The sequence below is a fragment of the Triticum dicoccoides genome, chromosome 5B (assembly GCF_002162155.2).
Source record: "Triticum dicoccoides isolate Atlit2015 ecotype Zavitan chromosome 5B, WEW_v2.0, whole genome shotgun sequence".
NCBI lineage: Eukaryota > Viridiplantae > Streptophyta > Magnoliopsida > Poales > Poaceae > Triticum > Triticum dicoccoides.
In genome coordinates, this window is record NC_041389.1 from 518,453,725 (window position 1) to 518,464,539 (window position 10,815).

The window sequence follows — 10,815 nt, forward strand, 5'->3', positions numbered from 1 at the left end:
GGTAAACAACATGTAATACCTGTAAAGAGGCATTCTGGAAAAGTCTCTGATTCCTCTCCTTCCAAACATGCAACAACACATAAATGAGCACCTTGCCAAAATGCTTCCACCTCGACAAGTCCAAAGCCTCAATATTTCTGTTCAACCAGTCCTCGAGCATGGAAGAAGAATGTAGCAGTTCGGATGGAAGAAGAATAAGGGTTCAATGGACGGGTAGGTGGCCCGTCCGACCCTCCCTACTCACTTACCCCTTCAGGGGTGTACCGCCTAAGGCCCAGGCGGTAGGGTGCTTCGTTACCATCGACGCCCTTAGGCGGCAGGCATTTTGTCATGTTAGGGCATCTCCAATGCCGACCCTCAAACCGTCCACATATGTCCGAACCGCGAGGCCCGGACGTGTTGTGCCATCCAAGCGAGTGTATATCGGTCCACCAAGCGGCCCAAACGTATTTTCTCGCGTAAACCGAAGACAAACTACGGGGCTTTGCTGGCATCCAGAATGTTGTCGCGTCTGCTCTTAACTGTCCTGGCCCACAAAACCCCCTCCCTAGCACGTGCGGGTTTACCACCAAAAATGATCAGTGCCGCTCCAGAGCGAGTGCTGCATTCATGCCCGGCCATACCGAATGCGACCTCTCACTGGTGCCAGCATTGAAGCGGCGCTCTAGCTGAGAGAGCGCCACCCATACTACTTCTCAGTGCACGCGGTTGTTCCGCGTTCAAACGACACCATGTCCGTTTGTCTCCCAGACTAATGACACGCGCTTGCCGAGGAACCTACTCCGGTGCCACCCATCCGTTCGTTCGCTACCTACGAATTGCCATTCGCCCGCTATATAAACTCCAGCCCCGGCCATAGCCGCAGTCATCTGCCTCCGGTCCCTCTCTCCTCTCCACACCACTCCCCCATGGCTTCCTCACGCTCCAAAGCTCCTTGTGACGAACAGACGCTGGAGCAGAAGAACATGGCAGCCATCGCTGCCAGCAGGCAGCCGTAGGCCACAATGTCCCAATGGAGGACACGGCCGATAATGAGTCGGCGCCACCCTCCTCACCGACGCCATTTTTGCCGGTGCATTGCACCATTACCATCGGCGAGGCCCGTTCCTGTTATATGGACATGGTGCGGGTGGAGCTGTTCCAGGAGGCATGGGTCGATGCGTCCTACAATCTCCGCGTCTTCCAGGAGCACCTAGGAGCAGCTCGTCGCCGGCAGGGCGATCACACCGGATTCGAACGTGGCGGAGTAGCCAATGCTGCTTGATTCCTACCACACCAGCCGTGAGATTCGCTTGACCGTTGGCGGTATCGTCAAAGGCAGGCTGAACTGGAGGCTGCCTAAGTACAACGAGTTCGACGAGGCGGCGGACGAGCTATGGGGAAAGAGCAACAACGAGAAGGACATCGCCAAGGCCGAGGCCCGCCGCTATAAGCACAAAGCCGGCACGTCCATGAGCTCTGTCGGCAGCGAGGAAGAGTAGTGCATGGTAGGTCGCCGCCGCTCGGGCCCCAGGAAGGCCACCGCTCACCCGCTCCGCCCGAAGCAAGCTTGGCGGGCTAATATTCGTCGGCCAATTAGTCGCCCAAGCTGCGATGGCGGAGGTTGCGGAGGCAGAGCTGGAGAGTGCCGAGGCGGAACAGGAGAAGGCGAATGCAAGTGCCAGAGCTTCAGTTCTCAGGGCTCATGGTCGGACATGGAGAAAGGGCGTCGGCGATCATTTTTTTTTTGCAGGAGAAAGAAACTGATATTAACTTGGCAACATTACAGAAAGGTCCACAGATAAAGCAAAATTACAAACATGCCCTCCTACAAGCCGACCACGGCAGCGCGACGAAGCTGGCGGGGACGCGCCGTCGCAGCTGCTACCAACACCTTGGAACTGAAGCAGACCGCCAGCGAACGGGAAGTCTCCATCCACCGGCCTCGAAAGACCTACCTCGAAGGCCGCCGTCGTCAATGTACCAAGCTTCACCATCTTCTTCCTCAAGATCTTGCAACGCCGGATCCGTCGCCTCGAATCCGGCCGGGGGTATCCGCACACGGCGCTCCCAGGAGCTGCGAGTGCGAGGAAGACAACCACTCCACGGCGGAGCTCCGGAGAATGCCGGCGTCGACGATCATTTAGATTAGGTTTAGAATAGAAGTATGTCCGAAGTTATACCTCCAGAGTCGAACGAGCTCAGCTTTTAGTTGAAGTATGTCCGAATGAATTTCGTCTCGTTTATATGAGATCTCTTGTGTATGCATGAATCTCTTCTGAATTTGGATGAAATCCGCCCGGTTTTGCTTGAATTCGTCCGGTTAGTTTATACAGTTGATGAAATGTATGTTGACATCATTGGGTGACCGTCTTCGGCATCACTGTTCGTGGACTGGCCCATGTCCACAGATAGATGCTGGAGCATGGAAATGCCCACGACGACAGTGGGACAATGTTGACCGGGGCCTACGGCGAAGGCCTCGGCGGTAGCCCATATACCCAAGCGCCAGATCATGCTCAATTTTCACAGAAGGGCCATTTCATGCTGAACTTTTCCGTCGAGGTTAAAACAGTGATTTTTTTTCCTCAAAAAAAAAAAACAGTGATTTTTGCCCGCACTAGTGTGGACGAGGTTGGAGCTGGACCACACGAACACAAAATCAATGGACCGATCAAACTCGCTGGCGCCTGAACCTGCACGCTGGTCAGCAGAGGCTGCGGCCACCCGTACCACCACGGATCTCCCTACGTGGCCGGCCACAGATATTTAGGCGCGGCAGCACGAGATCTTTTCCCGGCCGATCGACGGGTCGATCGTCGCCGCCGTCGCCGTATCTTTATCACGCCTCTCCCTTTTCTACCCCCGCCACATGCGTTCGGTCCGTGGCCGGGATCGCACGGCCGGTCGCCGTCTCCGCCGCGCGCGTGTGTGTGTACTCCTTTCTCTTTTCGATAGAAACTCCGCGGCTGCGCCGTGCCGGGTCGTGTGAACATGGATCGAACATTCTTGGCGGAGAAATATTAAAAAGTTGTGGAACGAGAGGCGGCCAGTGGCGCCAGCCCGCCCGCCCGCGCGCGATCCACGGACGGAGACATGGACGAGAAGATTAGGATGCTGTTAGGGAGGAGCCAGTGCACGTTTTCTCCGGGGAGGAGCAACTTGCAGCAATGGAAAATATCTATCGCAGCGGCAGTTCTCGGGTTGAGCTGTTGGCAACTTGGCAAGCAACTTGTGTAGGTTGAGAAAATATCTTGGATGGTTTTGGTAATTAAATATCTTCTTTGGTTTCAGGTACACACACTGCCCCAGCCATTGGATTAGATGTGTATATAAAATCCGGCCTGCTGAACTTGGTGGCTTCTGGAACAAACCTAGGGTCGGCCAATGGTTTCGCAATGGGTGGCCGTTGTTTGTTGCGCCGTCGGTGTCAGTCTTGAATCCCTTCCTTCCCTGGCCTTGGGCGTGGTTGGCAACTTGGCAAGCTAACCAGAAAGCAGATACTGTCACCGGCTCGGCTGATCTGCTGCATTCTTCCTGAAGTTTCCTGATGTTGTTCATGTACATTTGTATGCAGTGCATGTGTGATGTGTTCCTCGCAGTGCGAAATACTCCCTCCGTCTTGTCTCATAATACAATTTTGTACTAAAGTTAAAACACCTTTTATAGAACGGAGGGAGTATAGTTTTTGGTAGTTTCTCGCACTGTGATTACACCAAGTACTATACTAAGGAGAGTTTTTGTGTGAGTATCACGGCTTTCCTCAAAAGAAAGATATTTTGTTTTAGAAAAATGGAAGATATTGCCTTCGGTTTAAGTTCAGCTGTTGGCATGGAAGTTGTAGCAGGTTCAGAAAATATCTTCAAGTTACTGTTTCATGGATTAGATAACGGGTTAACTTTTCACAATAGGTGGTCATTGGTTGTTGCACTGTCGATGTCGGTGTCGCTCTTGTGCGTGGTTTGTCACCGACTTAGCTGATCTAGTGCAATCGTCCTAATGATGTGCAGGCGCACAGTTATATGGCGTACATGTATTCATGTACAATACCAGTTAACGTTTGAAGCCTTGGTTGCTATAACCACTTCTCATCCTTTTTTTGCACACAAAAAAGAGATTTATTTAATGTATATAAAGTCACAATTGAGAGGCAAAAGTTTCTCAATACATGGCGGTCGTTGGATCGCTCTGTACGACTATAATTTACCAACCGATTGGTCACTCTATGCACTTTTCTGGTTCCTACTAAGTTTTTGTGGAACAAACTTCCTAACGTTCATCATAGCATTGATCTCCTGAATAAAATGCCCATAAGCCGAGCGCACGGTGTTATGGCGGTGTACCAAACAGAGACTCTTATGCTTACCCAATCGATCACTAGCACGGTTGATCCAAGGAAACACTAGCTCTAGGTCTGGAAAATAATTTTTTACTGGTGTCTCTGAAAGCTGTATTATTTTAAAACTTGTAAATGAAGCAAGTATTTTTTTTTTCCAAGTGTGCCATGAGTAGTGCATTTTCTTGCCACAAAAGAAAATTATCTTTCTAGAGAATGATAGATATTGGCATATTGCCGTCGGCTGAGGTTCAGCTATTGGCATGCATAAAAGTTGTAGATTTAAAATATCTTTGTGTTACTGTTCTCTAGATTAGATAATTTGCATATATGTATATCTGGCCAGCCACTTGCTGCCTTGTGGCTTAGCCAGTATCATTTTTTGGTGTGTTTTTGTATAAGATCTAATGGTTTCACAATAGGTGGCCTTTTTTTCATGTTGTTTGTTGCCCTGTCAGTGTCGCTCTTGTGGATGGTTGGCAATTTGGCGAGCTAAACATCAGCTACTGTTGTCACCGACTCGCTAATATAGTGGAATCTTTCTAAATTTATTATGTTTTTTAGCAAATCATTTTTTTGAATTATTAGGCAATGTACGTTAGATTGAACAATCCAGGGAAAAATGACAGTTTCTCAAATTAAAATAAAAACTTGCATAAGAGTTTTTTAAGTCGTCATATGTAGCTTCATCTTTCAAATCTCGACATTTCATACAAGTGAGGTACAAGAAACAACATCTTGCCCTGCTCCGGTGAGGGAGGGGCGATAACGACGGTGCGCCTCTTGCTCACTCCAGTATTTGTAGTCGTCACTAAGTGGTTTACATGCCTGAGTGTACTTTTTGTTATTTCAGTTGTTTCTTCTACTGTCATGACAGATGATGAACAGATTGGAAGTTTTTCCCGTAAAAAAAAAGGGAAGGTTAAGACAAGCTCAAATTACCTTGAAGATTTTCAAGAGCTACTTGAATATCGCAACACAAAAGGAAATCACTTAAGTTCGCTGGACACATTGTAGTCTCGAGGCTAGCCGTCGAACCATTGATTCATCATTTACTATTGACAAGGAAGACAGGGAGAACACAAAAGATCGAAAATGGGAGGACTCTGGCTGAAACACACGTGGTACTATCATTGTCGCCACCACTATGATGATCCGCGAGATCGATGTCCTTTGATCCGTAGGACCAAAACACCGTAGTATCTCAGTTGTTGGACGCGTCGGCATGGCCGACCACACCACAATAAGAAAATAATTGCGGGACTTTTTTTGTTTGTGGTTTTATTTATCCACTCCTCAACTCCAAATCGACCATCGAAGGCAAGAAAAACCCATAGCAATAGAAATGTAAGGTTGATTCACTAGTCGACAGCCATGTTTTTCTGTGGCTAGAGTGTTTTTTGGGCGCCCCTATGTCTCGCTTATAGCGAGAAGTAGGGAACCCTCGTGTAAAGAGGAGCGCCAGATGGGCTGGTCCGGCTCGCGGAGGCTAGAACCTCATTTTCTTTTCATGTTTTTGGTTTTCGTTTTTTGCTTCAATTTTTAATTTTTGTTTATACTTCCTAATATTCTAATATTTCAAAAACGTTATTTTAGCATTTAAAAAATGTTAAATGTGTATAAAAAGGTTTTCTCATATTACGAAAAATATGTGTGAAAAAAGTTGATTATGTATTTTTAAAAAGTTAATTAAGTATTTGAAAAAGTGTTCGTCATGTATCAAAAAGATGTTAATCATATATTTATTTATTTTAAAAATGTATATAAAAATATTCCTGATATACCGAAAATTTACAATGTGTATGAAAAAAGTAGTCATTGAATACAAATTTCAGAAAATTTTAATCATTTTTTAAATGTGTCCAAATATGCTCCTGATATATGCAAAAAATGTAGAACATGTTGAAAAATAGTAAATATAAAAACATTAAATTTATAGAATGTTGATAACGTATAAAAAATGTAAATTGTATACTTAAAAAAATCTATTAAAAATTTCCCTGATATATAAAAAAATGTACAATGTGTACGAAAAAATTAGTCATCAAGCATAATTTTAAAAATGTTAGTCATATAGTTTATAAATTTTAAAACAGTATAAAAATCTTTTCTTTTTGTATGCGTAAAATATACGAATATGTATGAAAAATGTAGACATGTGTTGAAGAATAAAAGTAAAAAGAAAGAAAGACAAGATATGGGCAATCTCGAATGGGCTATGGCTGAAGCCTAAAGACTACTCAAGATGGGCCATATCCGTCACTGGACTAATTTCTCGATTCCAAAATAGGCTCACGTTGCTCTATATGGCAACTGACTTCCGCAGCGGCCCGGTCTTCGCTCCATCTCGCCGCCCCCACGCTGCCCGTTAGAGATCCGCGGCATCGCCAGCGGCGCCGATGCCCCCGTCGCCGCCGGCGATCTCGCCGGCGCGGCTGCACAAGCTGGTGACAGCGCAGGCGGACCCGCTCCTGGCGCTCGAGCTCGTCAACGTCACCTCCCCGACCACCACGCCTCACCCGGCCACCCTCCACTCACTCCTCCTCCGCCTCTCCCGCCGCCGCGACCACCTCCCCCACGCGCTCGCCCTGCTCCGCCGCCTCCCGTCCCCGCCCTCCCCGCGGCTCCTCCTCCCGCTGCTCCTCTCCGTTCTCCGCCTCCGCCGCCCGCCCCACCTCTTCCTGTCCACCTTCAACACCCTCTTCGTCGCCGGTCCCAGCCCCCTGTCGCTCCACCCGCAGCTTCTCCTCCGCCTCCTCTCCGCCCTCTCCTCCACCGCCGCCTACTTCCCGTCCGCGCTCCACCTCCTCCGGCTCGTCTCCTCCCGCCTCCCCCTGCCGGCGCCGCTCGTCCTCGCCTCCCACAACCTGCTCATTGAGGCCGCCGCCCGCTCCGGCCACCTCGCCGTGTCGCTCTCTCTCTTCCACCGCCTGCGCTCCCTCCGCGTGTCTCCCGACGGCCACACCTACCGCATGCTTACCCAGTCGCTCTGCCGCCGCGGCCAGGTCCGCACTGCCACTACCCTGCTCGACGAAATGCTTCACAGGGGCATCCCTGCCGATCCTCTGGCGTACACCACCGTGCTCAACGCCCTCTGCCGCAAGAAGCAGCTCCGCGAGGCCTACCGATTGCTGTGCCTCATGCGAGGCCGCGGGGTCTCGCCTGACATTGTGCACTACAACACCGTCATTGTCGGAATGTGCCGTGAGGGGCGGCCACTGGATGCCTGCAAGGTGATTGGTGATATGACGGATAATGGCTGCATACCGAATGCAGCGTCGTATGCAACGGTGGTGAATGGGTTGTGCGTGAGTGGGTTGTTTGACAAGGCAGAGACATACTTGGAAGATATGGTGAGTAAAGGGATTGTACCACATTTTTCGGTGTTCCATTCGGTGATCAAGGGGTGTTGCACAGTGGGAAAGGTAGAGGAGGCTGCTAGGATGATGAGTCGGGTGCTTGATATTGGGATGCCTCCACATGTTGAGACATGGAGTTCAGTGATCAGCAGTATTTGTAGCGACGAGGACTATGTTGAGGTGATTTTGTTGCAAATGCTGAAAGGAAGGGGGTGCTGCTCGAAGACGATCTCGAGGAGTACCTTGTGATGATGTTATGTGGTGTGGTGGCAGAGATTTAAGAAGCAATCAGTTTGTAGTTCCTCATATTTTTTGAAGGCTTGTAGTTCCTCATTTTTGGTGATGATATAAACAATCAGCCTTGCTGAAAACACAATGACACAGTGCAAATTGTGGACCGCAAAGGCATATTTTCTGCCAAAACGCAACTGCCGGAGAAAGCAACTTGTTTTGCAAAGGTGAGATCCTGGTCGTAGATCATCGAAGGGCAGCTACCGCGGTGGTGATCACAATGCTTCACTTGAAGCCAGTACAGACAGAAAAGATAGTCCCATACTACTTGTTTGCAAGGTGCACAAACTGCAAAGTAGGCGTGGAGCTCATAGTTGAGGAAACAGAGGCTGTCAACCAGTTGAAGTGAAGATCAAGATGCCAAGAGTCCATCCTAGTGCCTGGTGTGGAGACCTGCTGGATACGGCGTTCTGCTCAAAGGAAGATATTGGGGCTATATTATGTGGGATGTGGTCCAGTTGGACAGTACGCAATGGTCGCCACCACAGCGAAGTCTGAATGAAATTAACCTCTGCATGCAGATGGGGCTTGAGATGTTGCTGCAGATCTACTGCATTCAAAGAGAAACAACATGGATCAAGAGAAACAAAAGATGAACCCTAAATGGCACCCTCCTGCTCCTGGAGTCGTTAAACTGAATGTTGATGATGCGTTCGAGGCAACTGATAACCAGGGAGCTACTGGAGTTGTTATTAGAGATGAAATGGCAGCCTCATTGCAGTTTGATGTTCCTGGTATGGTTCCACTCCTGTCGTGTTGACTGCTGAAGCCTGTGCTTGTGGAGATGGAGCAGTGCTGATGCCTGAAATCTGAATCGTGCTTTTCACGTTTGCGTTCAGCAGCGGAAACACTAATGCTTTCATTTTTGCTGCTGCTATCGATGCACGAGATGCTCATTTACTGACGTGACAGTGTCAAACGTAAACAACCCTCGTAGCTAGGTTGATGTTGTTTCTCAAGGTCAGTAGCAAAATACTACCTCCGTCTCAAAATACAAGACGTTTTTGCAGTTCAGGAGACGTACTTACCTGTTAAGCATCGAAGCCTTCCCCGCCGAATTCGATGGCCCTAGAACATGCACACCCTTGCGACCAAGGGAACGGAGGGGAAGTATCAGGTACTCCCATCATTCGGGTACTCCTGGTGCTCCGAGTTTAAAAAAATCAGAAATATTTTAAAAAATTCCGAAAAAAGTGAATGCTCGCAAGGAATGTAACTACAACTCCAAAAAAAATCAGGTCCAAACTTGAAATGTACATAAAAAAAAGTGAAATCTGGCATGAATAGTGTAAGAAAAAGACAAAATCAACATTGGCACTATTCAGATCCGGATTTCACATTTTTTTACTCAATGTTTCGAGTTTGGATCTGAAATGTCTAGGGCTTGTAGTCACATTCCTTGCGAATATTCACAATTTTTTTGAAATTTTTGGAAACATTTAGGATTTGTTTTTGAACTCGGAGCACCGGGAGTACCCCAAGGATGGGAGTACCAGATATTTCCCCAGGGAACGGAAAGGGTATATAGCACTGATACAACATAGTGTGGAGAGCGGGGCGGTGGGGAGGGAATATGCGAGTGGTTTTTCTACAATACAATGCATGAGATGTTGCTTTGAGATTCACGCTGCCTTTTTTCGGTTTGAGCAAAATTTGTGTTGTTTTAACATAATGTAACGCTCTCAAACGAGAGAAAATGTATTAAACCGAGAAAATGCAACACGAATGAGAGAGGAGGACAAGGAAAGCCCCGACCTCCTGCCACTCCACGGGATGCACACAAACTGTTGAGTTTAGTTGTAAATTTGTATTTTGTAGAATTATGTACTAACGTGTAAATTATAAATATCAGGAGGACATGAGTGTAAAGAAGGAAGATAGAGATAAGGAAAGGAATGAACTGAGCTTCAGAAGCTGCTCCATTTTCTCTGTACTAGGACCTGATGCGTGAACTCCTCTCTCAAATCTCTAGTTGATTTACACCAAAATTCATTTCTTTCTTGAGGGATTCAACATGGTATCAGAGCAATCGGTCCTAATCGGTCCTGGACTCGGATTTGGTTTGATTTGTGCTACATTTGCTGCTCGTCGTGGTTGTCACCGGCTCGCCGTCTTTGTGTGCGGCAGCCATCTTCGTCAACGTTGTCGTCGTCCTCGTGTGGGGCCGCATCTTTCGGCTGCGCCGCGTTGCCTTTGTGCCGCCTTGCTGACGTCGTCCTCATGTGAGGCCGCATCTCCCCGCTGCTCCGCTCCGCGTCGCCTTTGTGTTGCTTCGATGCCGTCGTCGTGCTGTGTAGGTCTGAACTCTAAAGTGTGTTGGAAATATGCCCTAGAGGCAATAATAAAAGTGTGATTATTATATTTCCTTGTTCATGATAATTGTCTTTTATTCATGCTATAAATGTATTATCCGGAAATCATAATACACGTGTGAATACATAGACCACAATATGTCCCTAGTGAGCCTCTAGTTGACTAGCTCGTTGTGATCAACAGATAGTCATGGTTTCCTGGCTATGGACATTGGATGTCGTTGATAACGGGATCACATCATTAGGAGAATGATGTGATGGACAAGACCCAATCCTAAGCCTAGCACAAAGATCGTGTAGTTCGTTTGCTAGAGCTTTGCCAATGTCAAGTATCTCTTCCTTTGACCATGAGAGCGTGTAACTCCTGGATACCGTAGGAGTGCTTTGGGTGTATCAAACGTCACAACGTAACTGGGTGACTATAAAGGTGCACTACAGGTATCTCCGAAAGTATCTATTGTTTTATGCAGATCGAGACTGGGATTTGTCACTCCGTGTAAACGGAGAGGTATCTCTGGGCCCACTCGGTAGGACATCA

At 47.9% G+C, this 10,815-nt stretch overlaps 1 protein-coding gene across 1 annotated transcript; it reads left to right on the plus strand.

Annotated features, from left to right (window-relative positions):
• Positions 1–6,616: 6,616 nt before the first annotated feature.
• Positions 6,617–10,114, plus strand: LOC119311276 (pentatricopeptide repeat-containing protein At4g01400, mitochondrial-like). Its single transcript, XM_037586918.1, has 2 exons — positions 6,617–8,925; positions 9,818–10,114. The coding sequence occupies exon 1, from the start codon at positions 6,715–6,717 to the stop codon at positions 7,921–7,923; it is 1,209 nt and encodes a 402-aa protein (XP_037442815.1). The 5' UTR covers positions 6,617–6,714; the 3' UTR covers positions 7,924–8,925; positions 9,818–10,114.
• The last annotated feature ends 701 nt before the right edge of the window (positions 10,115–10,815 follow it).